At 56.5% G+C, this 23405-nt stretch overlaps 1 protein-coding gene across 1 annotated transcript; it reads left to right on the forward strand.

Annotated features, from left to right (window-relative positions):
• Positions 1–447: 447 nt before the first annotated feature.
• On the forward strand, positions 448–23266 carry WDR18 (WD repeat domain 18). The gene is made up of 10 exons (XM_073323792.2): positions 448–717; positions 3192–3302; positions 7810–7943; positions 10097–10238; positions 11298–11441; positions 11958–12022; positions 13288–13412; positions 18391–18557; positions 21619–21687; positions 22033–23266. The coding sequence occupies exons 1-10, from the start codon at positions 508–510 to the stop codon at positions 22162–22164; spliced, it is 1299 nt and encodes a 432-aa protein (XP_073179893.1). The 5' UTR covers positions 448–507; the 3' UTR covers positions 22165–23266.
• Positions 23267–23405: the final 139 nt, after the last annotated feature.

Consider the following 23405-nt stretch of genomic DNA (forward strand, 5'->3'; position numbering starts at 1 on the left):
CTCGCTACAGTCGTGGAAGAGCTTGGCCCAGGGACGCCCACCAAACAAGTCAAATTGTGCAAATGCAGAGCACCCCCTGCAGCATCAACCACTCCACCCCCTGAAGAATGGCATCATTAGGCCTGGGCCGTGTTCCCAGCTGAGTCACCCCCCAGCTTCCTGCAGCGCTGGGGTGCCATGCTCTGCAGTGACAGGGAGAGGAGAGCCCCCACCCCATGCCACACGGCACCCCCTCCTGAGCCTGCAGCACCCCCCAGCGCATTGAAATCAGACTAACTTCAAGAGAACGCCCCCTACTGGGGGAACCCATCGCAGCCGCTGGGTCTCCCATCCACCGCTGGGACCGGCTGCATCCTGCTTAGCTTCTAGCCGCACGTGGGCGGACGCAGCTCCTGCGAAGCGAGGCGCCGGAGCCACCCTTCCTCTTAGCCGGACGGCGCCTCGTTGTCAAGCGGCGGCCGCTCTTAGGCCGGCGGCGCCCTCGTCGGCCTGGGCGGACCGGAGAAGATGGCGGCGCCCATGGAGGTGGCGCTGGTGACGGACGCCGCCGGGCCGCTGAGCAATTGCTCGGTGTGGGAGCTGCACTCGGGCTCCGCGCTCCCCGGCTACCGGGGCGGCAACAGCGGGGCGCGGGGCCTGGCGCTGCTGGGCGGGGAGCACCTGCTGGGGGCGCAGCTGGGCAAGGGCTACATCAACGTGTGGGAGCTGCAGAGAAAGGTACCGGGACCCCCCCCCCCCGGAGCCCCCTCGGGACACCCCCCCCGGGCCCGATCAGCCCCCTCGTCTCGGGCCTCGCCCGCCTCAGCGCCCCCCCCCCCTCCGGGACCCGATCCCCTCAGAGCCCTTCCCTGCCACCCCCCCCCCCAGCTCTTCCCCACAGTCAGGGGCCCACCTCAGAGTCCCCCTCTGGTGCCGCCCCGCAGCCCATCTCCAAGCTCAGCGCCCCCCCCCCCCAGCAAATGAAGCTCCTAAGAAACCCCAGCAAGTGGCCGTGGAAGCCTTCATGGGTCAGGAGCAGCCCCAGAGACACCCCATTTCCAGACGCCTTATCCGATGAAGTGAGCTGTAGCTCAGGAAAGCTGATGCTCTAATAAATTGGTTAGCCTCTAAGGTGCCACAAGTCCTCCTTTTCTTTTTGCTTGTCCAGCAAGTGGCAGCTCCCCACAGAGAGCTCTGCTTGAGCACGGGCAACCCCCGCCCCCCCCCACTTCCTCTGGACTGGGACTTCTTCAAAAGATCCTGAAGAACCTTCTGGGTCAGGAAGCCCTCATTTGGACCCCCCCATCCAGTGCGCTGGGATGAGTGGTCATGAAAGACAGTAAGGACATCCCTTCTCCATGTTTCTGGTTGGCCCCCTGATACCAGGGACTCACCCCAGGAAAGAGCCCAAGAGCCCCACCTCCCACACAGCGTGCTGAAGGTGTGTAGAAAGCCTCCAGGCAGCCTGGGACCAGGGCCAGGCATCCTGAGAAAAACAGCAGTCTCTCCACCCTGTCCCCCTCAGAAGTTTTAGAGAAGGATGCCTGGGCTCCCCGAAGCTGGGATCTGCTCCACATCCCCAGGAGAGCTGTGGAAAAATGTATCAGGGACTGCCACCCTGGGGTATCCCAGGGACCCCTGATAATTCCCAGCATAGCTGGAGAGTTCTCTGGTGTGTGGGAGTTGCTGTGAAACGTACCAGAGAGATTTCTCCTGAGCCTGAGGACTCCTGTCCCCCAACTTCCACTCTCTGCCTCTTGCACTCCAGCCAAAAATGTGGGCTCCACTTGCTCAAACCTAGCTGCCCCCCACTTCACCAACCCGCACAGAAAAGCCCCAGCTGGCTGCAGGTTGTGTTTATGTTCATCAGCCTTCAGGATGAGACAGCCGAATGTCACAGGCCTAACCCTCTGCCCCAAATCTGGAGTCTCCTGTCCTTTGTCACTCCCATTCAGCTGAGCTATAGAGCACGATATCAACCAGCCCAAATATCTTCATGCACAGCCACTTCCTCGCTCCCATCCCAGGGTTTATTGCGCTTCCATCGGCTCCCTTACTCCACAGAGCTAGAGAAGAGCATCCACCAGGAGGCAGCATTAGACCCATTCATCAATCTGTGGGCTTGGATTATTTTGGTTCTTTAATTTTTCTATGATCTCCTTACCCTCTGGGCTGCTTTCTGCTGAGCCTCCAGGATTCCCCATCAATGGAGCAGAATTGTATTCAAATCCCTTTCCTTTCAACACCCCTTCCGCCTCCAGTGGCAGAAACCTTATGGGGTAGGATAGAAGGGAAACCAAAATCTGTTTAAATTTCTTTTTAGCTGAATCTCTCACCCCTTTGGGAGTTGAAACCAAACCAGCAAAATCCCTAGCAATCTTGTTGCTAGCACAATTTTAACCACAGTGTGGAGAGTGCCTTTGTCTGTCCTTCACCTTCCTCCTGCTTCATTGTGCTGCTCCATCTTCCTACTCTGCTTGTTTCTCACCTCTGTCCTTTCTCTGTTTCATCTGCAAACTCCGGTGGTACAGGCGGAGAAACCAACCATGTATTAAGGACACTTGTTAAACGTTGAGAGGCTCAGTGAGAATCAGATATTGTTAGCAATGGTTTCCCTGTTATGGCATATGTTGGGATAGCCTCTGAGACCTTATCCAAGACTTAAAAAAAAAACAAAAAAAACCAAAACCAAGTAAATTAAGAATTCAGCTTGACTTTGAACTTTTTACTGCTTTTTGTTGACATACAATTAAATTACCCGGAGCTGATTAAACTTACACATAGGGTAGATGCAAGGTATACCACACATCTAAAATATAAAAGTATTAATTAGCTTATGTACACATTTGAAAGCAGACTGCCACATCCACCTTATATTTTACATTGTACTACACCTTTTATGACTGGTGCATTAATTTTTGGGACCCAATCTCTACACAGATTATGAGTTGGCCACACTGCACATATGCCATTGGACATCACTTGCTTTCCTGCAATCTCTTTTGTTCTAGCTACATATTTTACATATTTACAAAGCAACAGTGAATTCATGTTTTGTCCATTGTTTCATCTCTTTGATCAGAATGCACCAACAGCCTGGACTGGAGTTAAATCTGGGGCTTAATTCCTCTTCCCAGTTCCTATCCCACCCCCAGTGAATCTCTACCCACACACTAAGTGCTGATGCCCCCTTGCATTCTTTGTACTCCTAGGATCAACTCCAGCAGAAGATCATCTGCCCTGGGCTGGTGACTTGCCTGACAGCTTCCCCTAATGGTCTCTACATCCTAGCAGGCATTGCTGAGAGCATCTATCTGTGGGAGGTAAGAAATCTTAGGGCTGCATGGAAGCAGCCGCATAGGCTGTTGAGTTAGAAATGAGACCACATATCGGTAAAAAAACCCCAGTAAACAGCTGACATCATTGCAGTGAAGTAAGCTTGTTCAATAGGATATTGGAAAAATAAAATATTTGTTATAATGAGCATGATTGTGCAGTTTACGTCTTTCATTTCTGCTGAGCCTCCAGGATTCCCCATCAATGGAGCAGAATTGTATTCAAATCCCTTTCCTTTCAACACCCCTTCCGCCTCCAGTGGCAGAAACCTTGTGGGGTAGGATAGAAGGGAAACCAAAATCTGTTTAAATTTCTTTTTAGCTGAATCTCTCACCCCTTTGGGAGTTGAAACCAAACCAGCAAAATCCCTAGCAATCTTGTTGCTTGTTCCTTGTTTACGTCTTTCATTTCCCATAGGGGCAAGGACTGTCGGTTGAGTACAAACCTCAGCATGTTGGCACTTAATAAAGAGACGACTTCTCGTTGGTACTTTGGTTATATAGATGATAGCTTGTGTTGTAGGCAAAATGAACACAGCCTGAGCTCTTGAATGCCTTTCATCCAAAACACTTTATTAATGAGACTCCACAGTGCTTCTGGGATCTGCGGGGGGGGGGGGGGGGGGGCTATTACACCCATTTGTGAGCTAAGACATTGAGTTGGGGGCTTGCCCAGGGTAATACCCTGAATCAATGATAGGGTCTTCAGTACATGCCAGGAGGCCTAGCTCCTGCACTAACCACTAGGTCATGCTCTGCCTCCAAAGGCCAAGGTGTGCATTAGCTCAGGAAACGGTGAACTGAAATATCTGGTGCCAAGGGTCTGATTCTTCAGACAGGCCCTAGGCCTTCATTCTATGCCTTCTGATTCATTCATGCCTTTTCCCTGGCAAGTCACTGCAGGTGCAAAAACCAAGAGTGCCGTGTGTTATGGGCACAGAACTGTCTGCTAAGCTGGGAGCCAGCTTGAAAGTTTCACTAAATATTTTTGGGACTTAAATTCTTTTTTTTTTTTTTTTTTAAACCCAGTTAATCGCCAAGGAGGCACAAGGACCCAGCAGTCCTTGAGGGGGAGAAACTGAGGCACGTGTTTGTCAATTGGCACTGAGTTCCAGGGACAGCAACCAATCCAAATGCAGAGATTTGTGTATGGTCCAGTTACTGAAAAGTCCCATTCCATTAGGCATCAGTAATTACACGTTATCTGTGCTCTGACTGGCTGAGGACTTTCTAGGCCAGTTACAAATATTTTAGGAATTCCTCCTCCTTCGCTCTTGTGGGCTTTGGAAACCACCTTTGTGTACTTACAAGAAAGTGCCACAAGGGGGCAGAGGCTGCCTTTCTAGCAGGGCATTTGCTTTATTGCATAAGGCTGTGAGAAGCTGTCAGGTACACTTTGGGGCTTCGTAGCCAGTTATGTGGGCAGATGCTTCCCCATGTTGTATGTAAGGGGAGAAAGGGGCCCCGGCAGGCAGCCCGATGAGAGGGTGCTGGGTCTCATCTCTGGTGAGTACTCCCCTCCCCCCCCCCTTAATATTTGTATGGGAAGTTAGGGCTGGTGACAGGTACGGGCTGGCTCTGATCATCCCAGGATCAGAGGTGAGAGGGGAGCTTATTTTCCTGTGGCCCATTCCATCCTTGGGCTCTGAGCTGAAGCTACCCAAAGTGGTTGGTAGGAGGTGTTGTGTAGGGGTACAGCTTAAAGGGAAATCTACAATCATTTTGATCATCCCGACAATCTGAGTGTTGACCGGATAAACTGGGTCAAGAGTCAGGACTCCTGGGTTTTATTCCCAGCTCTGCCCGCTGACTTGCTGGATGACCTTGGCATAGCCTGTCTCTTTGTGCCTCCGTTTCCCCGTTGTCAAAATGAGGATCATGCTGCTGGCCTGCCCGTGTTAGGAGCTTTGAGATCTTTGAATTCAAAGATTCTTTCGGTCCTTAAGTGTTGATGATTGCAGCGTTTTTTAGTAGTAGTTATGCCAGGCCCAAAACTGCTAAACTCTTATTTGCCCTAGGAAGCGACCCGACTTGGTCCAAGCCCCAGAGCTAAACTGCACAGCGTCTACCTTGTAGAGCTCTCAATCCCAGGGGATGTTTCTGAGCCTCGTTGTCTGAGCAGCTGTATATTTATTTATCAGATTTTTTGCTTTTAAAATGTGCTTGTGGTACAATAAAAATAATTCAGTCAAAGTGCTGAGTCGGGAATGCTGGGCGCACAGGAGCTCTATGAAAGATGTGACCTGCTCTCTACCTGGCTGTATTGACTAAATACTGCCCTTTCCAACCAGTGCTCTCAAAATGCTTTGCACCCACTAACTCCACCTGACAAACCGCTCCCCACCCCCGATAGATAGGAAAGTGTCTTTCCTTCATCATGTAGATGGAGAAACTGAGGTACGGGGAGGGGATTTTTCTGAGGCCGCACAGAACCAGAGCTGGGACTGGAACCCAGGAGTCTCGTGCCTTAACGGCAAGTCCATCTATTCTCCACTTCATCATGGCTTGGCTTCTTTTTATGCAGAAATCTGAAAGCAAGTTGGAAACTGGATCTATCTCTTCTGTGTGGCTCCCTCCCTGTCAGGCCCCCAGATAGTGTCACCTTTCAGCAAGAAAAGCACAGGGTGTGAGGGCATACCTTGAGCAACCTTTTCTCCCAGAGCATCCCAAAGAACTTTATGCTGATGAGCACGGAGCTTGGCTGAAATGCAGCCACCTCTCAGATGGAGCCAAGTCCAGCACAACAGACAGCAGCGTAGGGGAGAGACACCAGGGGACAAACTGCCATGAAAAGTATGCGCTCTAATGTGCAGGCAAAACAAATGGATCTTGGTTTGTAAGGGCACGTCAGAGACACCAGAACGCAATGGGCTACATGGTGCTCGGTTCACCTGCCTTGAAGGGTTGAGCAGGGCATGGACCCTCCAGTCCCAGGGAGAATAGCGTTTCACACCTGATGCTGGGCTGTCTAAGCCACCCAGAGAGAGAGGCGAGCCCTAACCACTGGGCTAGCCTAATCTAGGTCTTGGGAGATCCAGCTTCAGTTCCATCACAGGCTTCCTGCATGACCTTGGGCAAGTCACTTTTCTTTTCTGTGTCTGTTTCCCATCTGTAAAACAGGGGTAACGGCAGCACTGCCCTGCTGCAGAATCAGTACATTAAGGATTGTGAGCCAGGTAAGTACCTAGAAAGATCGATCCTTCCCAGCCCTTCAACTTGAGCCCTCTGTCACCCAGAGCAGAACCTGTTCCTCACTATGTGGATGCACAGCTCTGCTTGGCTTTCCCCCTCGTGCCAGCCCGCGAAAGCGGAATAATTCCACCCTGAAGAGGAACAAAACTGCTGATGCCCGGTTTCTTTGAAGTCCTGTTTCCGCCAAGCCCCAGTCAGGGCTCTGCCCTTGATGGCCTTTCACCTGGACTTAATGAGAGCGAGGGAGTGAAGTGAGTATTTCATCCCAGCAGCTGCCCTCTTTATGTCCCCAGAAATCTGTTTGTCCAGCATCCCTGTGTGGGCTCGCAGCTCCTCCAGCCTTATGGGTAATTAGCTGTGCCTGGATGAGTTCAGAGAGAATCTGAGCAGGGGGAATTCCTTCCTGACATCCACTGCCCCCTCAAAGGAGAGGGAACCAGGGTTGGGGTGCAACTTATTCTTTGGGGAGCCTAACCCAGAGGGACAGTAATGGTAACTCTGAGATGCACCCTTGCCCCATCGCCTACTATTTTATGTGCAATAAAAATGTCTAATAATCTTGATCAGAAAACACCTCTTTCAGCTGCATTGATATTTAGGTCTCAGGAAAATGAACTTGTGTATTTTTAGAGGCATGGCCATTCTTGGTGGGAACATCCCAGGGCCCTGAATCTCCAACTTTATTGGCAATAAACGAGGGAGAAAAGCTAGTGGTGGCGGGGGAATCATATGTTAGTTTCTGTTTCTTTGTCATTTGATCTGCAGAGAAAGAGGTAACAATGTTGATATATTAACTGACCTCAGTAGGTTCCAGAGTCTAATCCAGCTGAGCTTAACGGGGACGGTTCTCACCTCTCTAAACTCTTGTTTCAAGCAGATGTCGCTGCGTCGATTACACTCGGGCATGTTTCAAAGGGTCTCTTTGCAACCCTGGGGGCGAATGGCCCTTTTAAAATGACAGGTTAGTTTGGGGAGTGCAGGAGGGCAGCCTCCAGAAGTGAAATACCAGCTCATCGAGCTGCCATGGTCCAGTTCAACTCCACAGATGAACTAAGCAAGGTCAGCTGTGCGTGTACACACGCTGTTTCTCTCTTTCGTTTACCTGTTGCATCCTGCCTGTGTGCTCCCTGGGGCAGGGACTGTCCTCTTTGCTGCTTGGCTGTACAGCACCTAGCTCACTGGGGTCTTGATTGGGGTTCTTAGATGCTGCTCCGAGGCCAGTAAGGACTGAGAGCAGGAAGCCGGGCTCCCAGGGCTGGGAAGTCTAGGGGCTTTCACATGTTTATTTTCTCTTGCTTTCCAGGTCTCCAGCGGGAACCTCCTCGCCATCCTGAACCGACACTACCAAGACCTCACATGCCTCTGCTTTACCGACGACAGCAGTCACTTCCTCTCGGGGGGCAAGGACTGCCTGGTCCTGGTGTGGAACCTTTACAGGTAGCATCACATTGCGGGGTGGGGGCTGGGTCTCCATCCACTGGTGCTGGGGAGCAGTGGAAATGTGGGCATCTTCCACCCTAGTGTTCTCCCACCCGGGGACGCCGTCTAGCCCAGTGCAGGAGCCGTGGCTGTGGGGAGCTCCCACGCGATGTGGGGAAGGAATTGCAAATCACTGCCGCAGCAGCCTCTGGCTGCAGAGTAGGAGCCGGGCCAGATGCTGTTCGCTCTCTCCCTGGTGAGGGGTTGCACTCGATTGTTCCACCAGGGATGTTCTGTCCTTTAAAGCGAACGTATAGAAACCAAGGAGCAGCAGGCAGGAAAACACCCATGCAGAAACACCCATGCAGGGTTAGCACTTCCTGGCAAGGTGTATCCATTTCCTGCGTATGAGGAAACTGCTTATGTCAAGGGGCCCTTCCCAAGGAGCACACTCCATGTAACCAGACACATGCAGTAACCCCATGTGCGTGTTTGAGTTGGTGTCACGTGGGCTAGGAGTCAGACCTCTGGAATTCTCTTCCTAGCGCTGAGTGGGGAATGCTGTCTAGTAATGAGGGTACAGGAGGACTGGGAGACAGGATGCCTGGGTTCTATTCCTAGTTCTGAGGGGAGCATTGTCTAGTGGCTAGATCAGGGGTATATGGAGACGGGGACTCCTGGTTATAGTCCCAATTCTTCAAGGGAAGCCTGGTCTAGTTAGCTACAACAGGAGTGTGGGGGCCAGGATTCCTTGGTTCTCTTTCCAGCTCAGGGAGCAGGGTGGGGGGTCCTGGGTTCAGTTCTGAGCTCTGGAAGAGGAGTGTGGTCTAGTGATTACAGTAGGGGGCTAGGGTGACAGGGTTGTAGACATGTGTTCCCAGCTCTGCCACTGACCTGCCAGGAACCTTTGGTAAGTCCCTTCACCTGTCTGGTGTCATGGTTGTCCCCGTCTGCTAAATAGAGCCATGTACCAGGGCTGCCCAAGGGAGGGCTGATAAGTGAATGTTCATAAAGTGTTCGCCCTTCTCTAGTGCCTTCATCAGAGATCTCAAAGGATTCTTATGGCTAATGGAGAAAATGCTTCATACAGCAGGGAGCGATCCTACCCTGGCTGGAAAGGGGGTGAAGTTCACCGGAGCGTATAGGAGACCTTTCCCTGCTCTGTGTCAGGGACACCTGCTTTGGTGCTGACTGGCATGTCCCCCCCCCCCCCCCCCTACTGTGGGCTGGGTCCCACCTGCCCGTCGCAGGGGTGTGACATGCGGTCTGAGCTGCGTGGCGTGTATCTCGCTACCGCACTCCGGAGCTGCCTAGCGCTTGGCGGCTGTGAGTCTCCCTGGGCGGGGATGTCAGTAATTAACATGGAACCCTGTCCACAAGTCTGACCCTGCGTGGCTGCTGGGCACGCAGCAGCTGTGCGTGAATTGTCTTTACCTTAGTGCAGACACCGAGGAGGGGAGGGCTGGGATTGGGTAGGGGAGTAGCAGTTGCTGGTCGCAGGATGGCTTCTGCTGCGCCGAGATCCAGGAAACAAGACTGGGCTGCCGTCCCTGAGCGTCCTAACCCGACCCCATCCGGGGACACGTGGCAAACAGCACGGATCCTGCTGTGGCTGCTTTTGGGAGGCAGATGAGTCTATAACACCCCAGACATCTGAGTACGTCCAGTGGGGAGGGGAAGGGGGCGACAGTGGAGCGATGCCCGTTGACGGCTCCACGAAGTGGCGCAAGCGGGAGGAGGCCGCGGGTGAGACGTTTCAGAGCTGGGGACAGTCGCAAGCTCTGATCTTGGTCTCCTTGCTGAGGTTAAATAGCATCTCCGCGATGCCAAGCTCGCTCTTCCGCAGACTCGTTCCCTTCCCCGGCTCCCACGAGCATCCCTGTAGGGCCTCTTGGTGGAGGGGGAACTGGCCCGGGCTCCCCTTGGAAACTGTCATTGGCTTAATGAGCTGGAGGGGCGCTGTTACTACTCCCCAGCACTCAGTGAACCATCGCCCCAGGCCTTTCTCCAGCGTGTTGGCAGCCGGGCCTTCGCTCTCCCCATAGCTGCATTGCTGCTCCCTGGAGTTACATCCCCACCGCAGCCCTTGCTCCCCCCTCGTGTGGCAGCTGAACTGTCCCTGCTGCATTAACCTCCTCCCCCCGCCCTTGCTCTGTTCTTCCCCGTGGCAGCACACTGCAGGTTGAGCACTCCCAGATCCCTGAGCCCCGCCACGTGTGGTCTCGACACAGCCTGCCCATAACAGACCTGTCCTGTGGCTTCGGGGGCCCCTTGGCTCGAGCGGCCACCGCCTCCCTCGACCAGACGGCGAAGGTAAGGGCTGGAGCTGGCAGCCCCGGCGTCCTGGACCGTGGCTTCCGTGCGGCTGGCCAAACGAACAGGTGCCCTGGAGGGCATGTGCGGCTCCCAAAGGGTTAAGCTCGAGCCTCTCTCCGGGGGCTGTGGCTGAGCCTCCGGGTACCGTTTGCAGTCAGTTCAGGTCCTTGGCACGCTCTCCGGTGACTCAGACCTGCCCGTCCTAATGGGGTTTCTCCTCCGAACATTAGCAGCTATTCTGTCGCCTCAAACTGATGTCGTCATGTGCTTGGCAGCTTCCCTGCTCTCCGGGGAGGGGCCTGGTTAGAGCCCTCTGCGTTGTACCCAGCTGGCAATCGCTCCATCTGGCAGGAGCACCGAGCCATGCAGGCTGCAGTACGGGGGCCAGCCCCTCTGAGCCTGGTCAGCTCCAGCATGGGACATTAAAATATCCCAGTGGGTCCCTAGGAGGGGAAGCTGCCATGGGATATAATCCCCGTTTTACAGGCAGGGAGGTTAAGGGGCTTGTCCAGCCATGCAGTGAGGCTACGATGCAGCTGGGATGCCCAGCCTTGTGGTCTGACCGCTAGGCAAAGCTCCCCCTCTTGGAAGGTGATCTCTGGGGAGAATGAAAAGCATCTGGGAAAGGAAGACAGCTCTAGAGCATAGATAAAAGAGGGAGCCTGGACCGATCAGGCCGCTTAATTGGAAGTGGATGAAGGGAGGGGGATGGGGAAGGCAGGGGGCTGGGTAACCATCCTGTGTTGAGCAGCATTGGGTCCCATCTGTATCCTTGGGGTGGTGTTGTCTAGAGAGGAGAATAGGGCTGGTCAGTACTCCTTACTTTGCCTTGCTTTGTGACCTTGGGCTGGTGGGTCTGTGCCTCAGTTTCCCCATCTGTAGCATGGGGGCGATGCTGCTCTGATTTTCAGGTGGGTTAGTGAATACTGGTGAAGTGCTGAGACACGCCCTGCTGGAAGGTGCTAAGGAAGGACACCATGTTATAATAATGTTGTTCCTAAGCAATTAACCCTTTTGTCCGCCTGTCCTGTCTCTCTCTCCCTCCCTCCCCCCCAGCTCTGGGAAATCTCCTCCGGAGAGCTCCTGCTCTCTGTCCTCTTTGATGTGGGCATCATGGCAGTGACCCTTGATCTCTCAGAGTATCACATGTTCTGTGGTGGCATGGACGGTTCCATCTTTCAGGTCGACCTCTGTGCCTGGGTGAGTGACCTAGGAGGGGCCAACTGGGCACTGGCTACCCTGGGCGGGTGTCCTGCCAGGTGGGTGTCCCAGGGCGTGTGTCTGTCTGCCTGCCCTCTGCTGGGCCCCCTCCCTGCTCCAGAGGAGAGCACATCCCTTCGCCTCCACTTCCCGGGCTCAGACTCCGCCGGCCCTGCAAGGGGGAGAACTCTGATTCAAGGGACAATGGATTATGGAGCTAAGGCTGCTCCGTCTCCCCTGCTCGGCCCCCTGTCCGCACTGGTCCCATGCGGTAACCCCAGGGGATGCTGCACTGTGTCGTGGTGTTCGCCGTCCCGACACAGGATTGCAGCAACCCAAGGCCTGAAATGAGCTCGGGGCCGCTTTGGGGTCAGATCTGGGAGGGGCTCACATCCAGCTCTGTCTGTCGTGCTCTCCCCTTGCGCAGAGCTTCAGAGAGGCACTTACAGTTCCGCGGGGGAAAAGAGGCCAGGCTGATTCTCCTCTTAATTCTCTCTCCTTCCTTGGCTCTTGCAGCCTGTTCAGAGAGACCGAGCCTTCCAGTCGGAGCGGGAGAGTGGGAAGATCTTCAAGGGGCACAGGTGAGGCGTGGCTCTTGCAGCTGCTCTGTCTCTAAGAGCACCCTCCTGCTCCCAGCGCCAGCTCCCTAGCACTCGGCCACGCCAGTGATTTTAGGCAGCCGCCTCCTCTTCCCTCAATGGCTCTTGCGAGCCTGCAGAGGCCGCAGCTCTGCGGGGAGCCGCAAGCTCCGCGCACAGAGATGAATTCCAGATGAGAAATAACCCAGGGAAGGGCAGTTGTACTGCAGCCATTGTACTGCTGCTCGAGGACAGGGAGTTCTCGGGGCCTGCTCTTCAAACAGGGATGATCTTGGGAGCAGGAGAGTCTAGTGGTGTGGAGAGAAGCCTGAGAGTCGGGGCTCCTGGGTTCTGTGCCCAGTTCTGCAAGGGAGTGCAATTCAGTAGCTAGCACAGAGGACCTGGAGCGAGGCCCTCCTGGATTTTATTTCCAGCTCTGGGAGGGGTGTGGCCTCGTGTTTAGACAGCAGAGTGGAACAGGCATTCCAGACTCCTGGTCTGGGAGGGGAGTGGGTAGAGCAGGGGTCGGGGAGCAGCTGGGCCATGTGGGGTCTGTTCCCACAAGCAGAGAGGCACAGCACGTGTCATGCCAGCTCCATGATTTTTGTTGTTAAACCAACTCTTTGCCCAGTTGTGATCTGCAGAGCCAGGAGGTCCAGGGTCCCTGGCCTGCCGGGCCTGGCACAGCACTGACGAGGGGCTCGCACCACCGCTGAACTCCTCAGATGGGGGAGAAGAGGCAGTGGAGCATGCAGGGACTGGGCAGGGCATGTCAGGGGATGAGGGCGGAGCCTCAGCAACCCCAGGGTCTGCCGTGAATGATGGGCAGGCATTGGGGTGTATGGCGGAGGGGCTCCTGTCACTGCTGCTCCCCGCCTGAGTCAGTAGCTGATTAGTGACCTCCCCTTTCTTTCCATGCCTGTGCCCCAGCCAGGCCGCGGTGACCCAGCGGATGCTGGTCTCTCCCGGCCATCAGTGCCACTCCTTGCATTAGCCAGAGAGCGGAACTAGGAGGCACCTTGATGTGCTTCCAACCCCAGGAAGGAGGAGCTTGGATCCTACTGTGCAGCTGTTGGACTGCAAGGCCAGCCCACCTACCAGGAGTGGAGGTGGCCAGCCAGTGGGGTGGCCTGTGGCCACTTCAACCCTGCTCCTCTCTTCTACCTCCAGACCAGTCCCTGTGTCCCCCATTGTGTCTCCGTAACCCACTGGCCACGAGCAGCCAGTCAAGCCCTTGTGGTCTCTCACCGCTGTCCCTCTGTCCACAGGAACCAGGTGACCTGTCTGTCCGTCTCCACGGACGGCAGCCTGCTGCTCTCCGGCTCGCACGACGAAACAGTCCGGCTGTGGGACATCCAGAGCAAGCAGTGCCTGCGGACAGTGAATCACAAAGGTGACCGGGACCCTGCGCACCCCTCCCTCCCTGGCATGCAACCCTGCAGAGCCTAGCAAAGCGAGCCAAGAGCAAATGGCTTGCACCGGTTTTCCCTGCGTGAGACCATCTGAGCTGAGCCCTCCTCATACAGAGACCTCAACCTACTGCTGTGGGGTTAGGGGAGGCTTAACCCCCTTGCTCCCACAGCAAGTTTACAGGTGGAGAGAGGAATCAGGTCGGGGAGGGAAGGGGTAATGTTGTTTTTGCAAGCTCCGCCCACATGGGGTGCAGATCTTTTGGCTCCTGGAGCCAGGCTGTGACTCTGGCATGCGAATACACCCGGGGGCTCCGTGGTGAGGCTTACATGCCCTACTGGAGTAGCAGGTGGGTTGCTGCATGGCAAGGCTTTGGCAGCACGTGGGCCGGGTTCGTACCATCCGTCCTCTCCAGAGTCACCCAAGTGTGTGGGAGGATGCTAATCCCAAGTGTCTTTGTACTGGGACGTGGCTAGAGAAGAAGGCATCTCCCCTTCCCCTGCCTTCTTGTGAGGGTGTCTGTCTTCTGAGTCCTTGCTCCAGGTTGCCATGGTCCGTTACAGCTCATTTCCACGCTCTCCGTGCTCTCGGGGAAACACGGCGGCGGGCGGGGATGGACAGGAGGGTGACCTGGGACCAGCAAATGCACTTCACTTAGCAGCCTCCCTACAGCGTGACACATTGGGGCTGCTGCCAGCCCAGGCTGTGTCGATGGGCTTGTTGCTAGCAGGCTGGTAGGTGTGAATGGTGATTTCCCCCTCCCCCCGAGGATTCCTATCCTAGCTAGCCAGCCCCCCCTCATCTGTAGCCCTGCTTGATAATCCAGCCCCCCTTTGGAGGGGAGCTGCGGGCAATGCCTGCCGAGGCTAGTTGTTGAAACCATGCAGGCCACTGAAGTACCATCGATGGTGAATGTCAGCAGGGCTTTGATTTCCTGCTCCATCTGGGTGCCATGCAGGACGAGACGTTGGATTGTTCTCTCTTCTCTTCTCTCCCCCCCCCCCCCCCCAAGGTCCCTGCTAGAGTGGGGTGGGTGGACTGTGAGAGAGAGGGTTAATTGCCACATGCCTCGGAGGCTGTGAAAGTGCAGCCTGCTACGGTCCCACGTCCTGAAGGGGCGGCAGCTGCTGCTGCTCCTCCTTTTAGCAGAGTCTCCCGTGCCATGGGGCAGCAGGGCCTAGCGGGAGGGTCTTGGAGCTACCAGGCGTAGCCTGCACACCCCTGTTGCAGCTCCCGAGGGCACTGGGAATGATGGGGTGAAACCGGCAGGAGCCAGGCTGGCCCCTGCTATTCCTAGCCCAGCCCCAAGTTGCTCCCCTGTCCGGTGTTCCCACCCAGTCAAAGAGGCTTGAGCCTGGATAAAGGGGAGACCCAGCTGATGATGAGCATTTCGTGCAGGGAGCGCTGCTGCCCCACCTGGGCGTTCTCCTCCTATATCTGCCCAGGAGATGGCCCGAGCGAGCTTGATGTGCCACTAAAAGGCCGGGATTCACCGCTACAGTTCCCGAGGCCATGTGACTTTCCAGTGGTGTGTCTCTCCCCATCCCTGATCACTGCCATCCCTCAGCCCAGAGGCCTTCAGGACCCAGATCCATCCCGTAAACCGGTGCTCTGACCCTGCAGTCCAGCAGCCTGCCCACGAGGGGTAGAGACAAGCACAGGCCTGGCTCACGTGGCTGGGGCCAGTAGCTGATGTTCTGGTGACCTCTGGGCTAGAGCCGCTGGGTGAATGATGCTCTCCAGGCAGAGGGCAGGAGAGAGCTGCCCCCAGGCCAGGATGGAGAGCGAAGTACAAGAGACAAACCCCAGAGGAGGCTGGAAATAGATCTGAGGAGTCAGGGGCCGGCATGAGCCTGCTGCTCCCAGCTAGAGATGACCAAGGTTGTTATGCCAATATCCTGCATGGCGCGGGCAGGCAAAGGAGGCTTTCCTGCAAGGTTTGCTCGTCCCTGGCAGGCTGGGTGGACTGATGGACTCTGAGTACTTGGTGCTAGCTGGTGTTGATTGATGAGCTGTGACTCCAGGCTGGGCTAGCCAGCATGGCTCCTCTGGCACTGAGCCCCATGCCTTAGCCTTAGGGGGAGCAGCATCAGATCTGGAGAAACATCCCTGGGCAACCTTCGTCTTGACAGGCCCAGGCGGTGGAATTTGGGCTTTGCACAGGGCGAGAGCAGAGGAGTTGGGAATGGAGAAAGCGGGCAGTGTGATGGAGCAGGGAGGGTGGCAGACTGGAAGCCGGGTCGCCTGGGTTCTGTTCCCAGTGTGGCCACTGACTCCCTGTGCAACCCTGGACGAGTCACTTTCCCACCCAGTGCCTCAGTTTCCCCATCTGTAAAATGGAGCTGCTCCATCTTTGTGAAGCACTTTGAGACCTGAGGAGGGGGGCGGTGGTGGGGCTAAAGCACTGAGCGGGGACTCGGGGGAGACTGAACTGGGTTAGGGGCTCCGGTTGTTAGCACGTCTGAGGGAGTGTTCTGGTAAGTCATCTCGTTTATTGTTACTCGACCGAGTTCCTGTGGCCGCATTGGCAGGAAGCTGCTAGCTGGCCAAGAGCTGATACGTCCGTTACTAAATGCTTCTGGGAAGGATTCTCCTATTCCTCCCATGCCGAGGGGGACCGGCGGGTACCAGGCTCTGCAGCACTCTGGCGCAGGGAACAGGGACTGGGCACAGTGCCGGAGTGTTGGGATCATTTATGACGGCTCTGGGGACTTGTGGTCTCTTGGCGCTCCTTGCTAATTGCCTTCCTGTGAAGATGCCTGACCTGCTGGGGACCCCAGGGCTAATCTCTCTAATGGATGCTTTCAAAGTTTGTTAGCTTGCAGGGGGGAGCAACATTTTAAAAAAGTATCTTCGTGGCAGAGGGTGGCTTTGGAGAGCAGCGCTTGGCACGGGGAGGCCAGCTTGAGAGGCAGAGCCTTTAACTCTCCTGCTGTGTCTAGACCACAGCGCTGCTGGGTACACCATCTCCCCAGTTACCCAGTCCCCCGGTACCTAGAGCCAGTCCTGGCTGTGTCCCCCTGAGAGCTGGGCCAGAGTCCATGGCGAATTCTGATCAGCCTGGGTTTGGGGATGGCACTGGGGAGCAACATCCCACCCCCCAATGATCGTACTGCCCCCAGTGGATGTTCAGCCCTCCTCCCCTGGGCGGGAGACCCACTGTAGCGTTCAGTCCAGGACCCACTTCAAAACTGGCAAGAACCTTCCTGGGCCATGTCTTGATCTGCTCCCCTCCTTGTTCCCTCTGCCTCTTCCTCATCCGCCACTTTGTTGGCGCAAGAGCCTTCTCCTCTGCGTTTCCTTCCATCCGCAGCCGCCTTCGTTCATTCCTTTGGCCTGCCACACTCAGCTGGGAACGTCTCTCTCCTCCTTGAATCCCCCCCTACCTGCCCGGTGCTATCGAGCTGCGTGGAGCAGTGAGGGGGGGGGACCGCACAGAGCTTGTTTTTTATTAGCTACTGCTGTGGTGTTCTGGCCCCGCACGTGCCCCTGCCCTGCCCCACCCCCAGGTGCTCACACCTGCTACTCCGGTGCATAGGGGAGCCCTCCGGGCTGTGGAGGCAGGATTTGGAAGGGTGTTTGCCTGGGTGATGGATGCAGTGACTGTGCGCGTGTGTTGGGCGGGGGGGGCGTTGGGGCAGGAGGACTGATGGAAACCAGTCTCCTGTGTGGGTAAAAGCAGTAATTACAGCGCTCGTTAACTCCACGTCACGCAGCCCGGTGATGGATGGCTCGCTCTGCAGAGGACAGCTGGCCCGCTGCACTCTGGGCTCCGGAGCCCATGGCGGGAGAGGGGCTAGGTGCTCTTTCCTGTCTGCAGAGGGATCTTGCACCTGCAAGGCCCGGCTCTACGGCGGGGGTGGGGGGAGGAGACATTTACCCTCCTCCCTACCCCGATCTTCAGGGTCCCCAAGTTACTGACAGCCCAAGTGTGTCCAGGCTTTGTCCTGTGTCTACATTGTACGTCAAACCAAAGTATTGACACTAGCCAGAGTCTTACGACTTTAACTTCTCAGATCCAAGCTTTTCCAGGGGCCTAGCGAGGCCCTGACTCCTGGAAGGTTGCTTGGTTCTTAAATAGCGACTGCCAGGGCTGCCCCCCCCCCCCCCCCGGAAGGGGGCCCTAGGTCCGGCCCTGCTATGTGCAGCAGCAGAGGGAAGCAAATCTGGTCTGCTGCGGGGGGGGAGGGACGGGACTTTCCTCGGTGTCCTGGTGGATTTTGGAAGCTAATCTGGTTCCTTTGTGAAACTGCTGTGGATGTTCAGGGGTCATGTGCGGGGGGGTAGGGTCACCAGTCTGCCCTGCTGCATGCATCCCTTACTGGCTCCAGCCTTCCCCTCCTACTCTTCCCTCCCCACCCCACCCCCAGCTGGGTCTTCTGCAATGCTGACACTGGAGGGTAGAGCTTCTGTAACCCCATAATCTCCAGCTGCTGAGGCCTGAGTCCCTCTCCCTGGCGCGCACACTGGTTCCAGACAAAGGCCACCCACTGCTTTCTTCTCTTGTTTTGTGGGGCACAAGACCCCCTCCCCACATCACAGCAAGTCCTGGGGAGAGAGCTGATGGGGTGACAGAGCAGGAGAGTCCCCAAGCACTTTCAGCCTCCTTTCAATGAGCCAAACTCCTCTGCAACTGGAGTGCTTCCCTGGGCTTTGTGAACAGGTTGGGGCCGCTTTGTCCCCCTGCGGGGTCGTCCAACACCCCTCGGACTGCACCACGCGTTGCCTCGAGCAGGCCCCGCTGAGTCCTGCGTCTGGCGCTTTTGGGTCACTAAGGTGGCTCCCCAGGTTTGATCCGCTGCTCTAAGCCCAAGGCTATGCTCCCTGCCAGAGCCAGGAAGAGAACCCAGGCATCCGGGCCGCCACTCAGCCCTTCCTTTCATTTCTTGAGCCGCCCAGGTGACCTGTGAGCATCTGCACTGTGTAAACTTGACCGGCTCTTCCTTTTGCCTCCTCCCCAGGCCCGGTGACAAACGCCTTCATCACACTGGCCCGAGCCAGCATGTTTAACCCAGACAGCAAGCCTGGCGTGCCGCTGCCCAAATTCAGCAAACACCTGCACGGGACCGAGAGCAGCGAGGATCAGCAAGCCGAGGGGGTAACGGTGCGCCTCGGCCTCCACCAGCAGGTAGAAGCGAGCGGCACCAGCGTCTGGCCTGGGAGGGAGGAATGGGCTGGGGTGGGGGGGCATGGATATTGAGCCTTCTAGCCAGAGCAGAAGCAGGTGGCTGGTCCCAGCTGAGCTGATGCTATTGGGTGGTAGCTTGTTCTGGCACAGCAGAGGTGGGCAGAGAGACCTGATGGGCACTCAGTTTACAGAATACCGTACTCCTGTACAGTGGATTGGAACGGCCTCAAACTCCCCATGTCACGGCCAGCACCCCTGGGACTGGCCATGGGATAAATCAGGCTGATCTAGAGGTTAGAGCTAAGGGGGCTGGGAGTCAGGACTCCATGGCTCTGGGAGGGGAGTAAGATTCTAGTGGTCAGAGCAGTGGCAGGGGGACAGGGCACTTGGGGTGTAGCACCTGGTAGCTTGTCCCAGGAACAAGCCCCTGAGCTCCTATCAATCTGCCCTGTGAGATGCCCCCTTTCTCATGCAGAATGAAGGAGCCCAGCTGCTCTGCCCCACCCCTCGTCTTACGCAGACCTTGGCTGAAGGTTCTTTACTGTCCCCAGGTGTCCTAACGAACTGCTGGCTTTCAAGAGCTTTCTAATTAACTGATTGTGGCTGAGAAGCTGGAGCTCTTCCTGTCTCAGTGGGATGGGGAATTAGAGAACCCTTATCTTTCTCTCCCACCCACAGAAAGGGCTTAATTAGCACCATGCCAGCTTCCTCTGAACTAATTGCTGGTGAAGGGGAGAGGGGCTTTAGAAGGTGGGAAAGGGATCCAGGAACGAGCTATGGCTCAGCTGGGGCTGCGCTGTCATGTCGTGCAGGGGGCTAGGGAGCCTCTGTCCAGCCTGGGTAGAGGATGGTTTGTGTCGCCTGCTCCCTGCTTATCTTTCTGCTAGAAGGGTTCAGGTTCCATGAAACCCTGGGGTGTCAGGGCTTAGCAGCACACAGGAGGGAAGGAGAAGGTGCCAGACCCCTGCAGGGCCAGCGTAGGTCCCCTTCCTCTTCCCCCCCACCCCCAGCCACACCTCTGCACAGTCACGTCACCAAGGGCGGTAGAGATCCTTGCTCCCCAGTTTGTTACGGTCGCCCGCTGGAGCCGTAGTGCTGTGGGAATCTGCCACTGCGGTGATCTCATCTGATCCCTGAAGCTCATCACACAGGGGCGGGTGAGCAGCTAGCAAGGGTGACAAATCGGGATGGGGTGGGGGTAATGGACGCCCATATAAGATAAAGCCCCAAATATTGGGACTGTCCTGTAAAATTGGGACATCTGATCACCCCAAAGCAGCGTCAAGCCAGGTCGGTAACCACATGAGTGATGCCAAGTGCTGCAGGACGGGGTGGTGACGGGTTGGCTTCCCTCTGTCAGCACTGGCCCCAGTGGCCCAGCACATGAGGGGCACAGGGCTGCTGGGAGCAGGGTGGGGGGCGCATCCCTTGGAGGCTGTGCTGACCTCAGTGCCTCAGCCTAGCACTGGGGGGCGCTGTGTTGCTGGGAGCTGTGGGGGTGACAGCCGGGATCCCCCTTTGAAATCAGCGCTGACCCTCTGCCCTAGCAGAGCACGCGGAGGTGCTGTGCTGTAGGGGGTGCTCTCATCGCTGGCAGTAATCTGTCCTTCCTACTTTCCACTGTCGTGCGGGGAGGGTCACGCTGGGCGTGGTCGTGCTCCAGTGACGACGGGGATTGGCGCCCACCTGGGGGACGCACGCAGCGCTGTAGGGATGTATATTAGTAACAGTCAGGCTCATTATGTGCCCCCTTTGCACCCCTGCCCCGTTCTTACCTCTCTCCCCGGCAGCCCAGCCCACCCCCTGTGTGTGTTCGTTCGGGCAGCGGGGAGCAACGCGAGCCCTGCTGGGCTGGAGACATCTGTCTCGTCCTGCAATAGGACAGCACCTCTTACCTGACAGGCTGTCCCTGCTGCAGCCCCGTGCACACACACAGAGGAGCCGGGGTCAGGGCTAGATGCTGCATCCCCTGCAGCTCTGCTCGGCAAAGGCAAGCTCCTGCCCGGTTGTAATCGCCCTCCGCAGCCGCTCCTTAGCTCTTCCCCTGCGCCACTGCCCTGTGCACACGTGGAGACCGGTGACCTGAGGCATGCAGCCTGCCTTTCGCTAGCAGTGGGGGCCTGGCGCCCAGGGAAGTCAGCTGAGCACCTTTGCAAACCAGGCTGCTCGGGACTAGCCCAAGGTCACGCAGCAAGTCCGTGGCAGAGCTGGGAAATCCCTTGCTGTAACCAGTAGGCAATTGCCTACCCCTTTCCCCCTGCCGATGTCTCCCGGCTCCACTGTGTCACTGGGGCTTGCTGTCGCAAATTGCATCTGAGCTCTCCGACCTTAAACCACCTCCCCAGTCATTCTGCGGGGGGAAGGGCAGTTCTCGTGCTGGACAGGAGAGCGGTGTGTAAATCTGACTCCGGGCTTCTCCCTGGCCTGCAAGTAGCCGTGTAGCCAGGCTCCAGAGCACAATCTGGAAGGAGTTGGGAGCCGCCAGCCCTCAGGGAACAGAAGGGGGGACCAGGAAATGGAGGACTCCGCACCTGGGAAGGAGCGAAGGGGCCACTGAGTACAAGGAGGGAAAAGTCCCTGCTGCCCGAAGTGAGATCTAGAGGGATAGTAACGCCGCTGTTTGTGGCCCCTCCCTGGGGCCATCTGTGTGGACCCGGGGCTCCCTGCATGGTTTGCCACCCACTGTCTGCGGAGGATGGTGCGTGGCAGGGAGACGGGGTTAGCATGGCTCGCGTGCGCGCACCCCCCTCCTCTCTGAAGAGTCTGCAGCACCTTGCTGCTTCTCATCTCGGGGATGTACCAAGGGGAATGGGGCGGGGAGCAGGGGGAGTGGGCATTGTTCAGCCGGCGGCGGAGCGAGAGGAGAGAGCTCGTGTCTGTGTTGCCTGGCCGCAGCCCGTGTGCGCGAGGTCTCCGATGAGCCCGTCGGTCTCAGCCAGGTGTCAGTGATGCGGGGACCTTCTCTGGGCACTACAGTGGGTTTGGGGGACGGTAAGACAATGGGTCATTGTGAGAGGGCCCGGATCCGCCTCACCAACCCCTCCAATGTGTTTCCTTGCAGGGGGCTGGGGAGAGCTACTTGGAAAAGGCTGAACGGTTCTACTCGCAGATGTGCTCAACAAGGGAAAAGGTGAGTCCCACGCACCCCCCTGGGGGCCCCAGCAGGGCTTGGCGAGGGATGGCAGTGGAGGGTGGTATGAAATGGGGGGTACCTCCTTCCAGCTATGCCAGGCGCATGGGGTGCTCCCTAAGGCTTCTAGGCTTCTAAGGGTTAAACACGTTCCCCAAAACTTGGGAACCCTCCCAGCACAAGGTTAGGGGGTGACTCGGGATGAGGGGTAGAAAATAAGAGGTTTGCGGGGTTACTGTCATCTTGGGGAGACCCTGGTTACTTTGTCTTGCTAGTTCTTCCCCTCTCAGGCCTGAGGAGTCGAGACCCCTCCTCCAAGCCATCTCTGCCCCCCTCTCCCTGCAGAACCTGATGGGAGACCAGGAGCAGCTGAAGATCCAAGTGACTGAGCTGGAGGACGAAGTCAGCACGCTCAGGAAGATCAATAAGAACCTCTTTGACTTCTCTGCCCGCATCATCACTAAGTCAGCAAAATGAGCGCTCGCTCCGCCCAGCCCTGCAGAGCTCTCGGCGGGGAGGCGGCTAGGCCCCCGGGTGTTGGTGCCCACAGACGTGTGAGCCAGGTAGTCCATGTGGCCGGGCCACCTCCCGTGGAAATCCACAGCACAGGCCGAGTAAACAGGCATCCACACGCGGACTCCGACGCACAACAGACGAGCACACGTAGGCAGGACACCAGGTGCCATCAGACAGGCATTGTCCATGTAGTCCCACGTGTCTGTTTTCACACACCTCTGTCTGCATGCCTCGGCGTATGCAGGGGAAGGGCAGTGGGATCTCAGCGTTGTTCTGGGCACTGGCCGTGGGGGAGACCAAACCAGGACTTGGACAGTTGCCAGTGAAGATACTAAAGGGAAGTGTTACCAGGTTGTGGGGAGAAGGGAGGTAGATCCAGGGGATACCACCCTTCTCTTCCCCTTTTTCTTACTCTGCCATGGTGCGTGGACCGAGCAGCAAGTGCTGCTTTTGTCTCCTAACACACTGGAGTGGGGGAGGTGACGCTGCGTCTCTCTCCCCCTCCTCGAGTGGAGATGCTGCTGCTTGTCCCTGAATCCTCTGCACTAAACCGGCTGGCTGAGGGGCAGGGTTGGAAGTTCCCACCGGTGCCAAATCTGGGACTGACCATCACAGAGCCTGAGCCAGCAGGACACCGAGGCCTCTTGGAAGCCCTAGTCCTCTCCCCAACCCCCAACTCTTCAGCTGGCTCGTTTAGTGCACAGGAGGGATGGAAGAAGCTTGTAGTCTTCCCCCTTTCTGGCCAAGCAGAGTTTGTTTTATCGGGAGGGGGGTGACAACCCTGCTCCAAGGTTGGTGGACTATTTCAGGGCATGAGATTAACCCTTTGTGGGAGGTGCATTGGGTGCTACATGGATGCAGTTGCTTATGGCAGAGCCGCTGAGTCAAACTAGTCCCCAGCCTGGGAGGTTATTTTTTTATCATCATTCTGGCTCCAGTTCCTTTTGTTCTCAGACCGTTTTCTTGGGAATTTGCCTTTGGACTCTGTCTCCTTTTGTATCGTGTTGTGGCGTTTGGTTTGATTTGGGGGTTTTTTAACATAAAAATTGTTTTTATAGTGATACGTACTTGGGTTCTTCAAGTCTTTCTGTAGTGCTATCTAACCCAGGATCTCAAAGCACCCTGGTATTTGGTTAAGCCTCATAACAACCCACTCCCCAGTGGCGGGGGGGTGTGTGTAGTTGTATCCCTGTTTCACAGAT

This window comes from Lepidochelys kempii, chromosome 25, assembly GCF_965140285.1.
Source record: "Lepidochelys kempii isolate rLepKem1 chromosome 25, rLepKem1.hap1, whole genome shotgun sequence".
In the NCBI taxonomy this organism is placed as follows: domain Eukaryota; kingdom Metazoa; phylum Chordata; order Testudines; family Cheloniidae; genus Lepidochelys; species Lepidochelys kempii.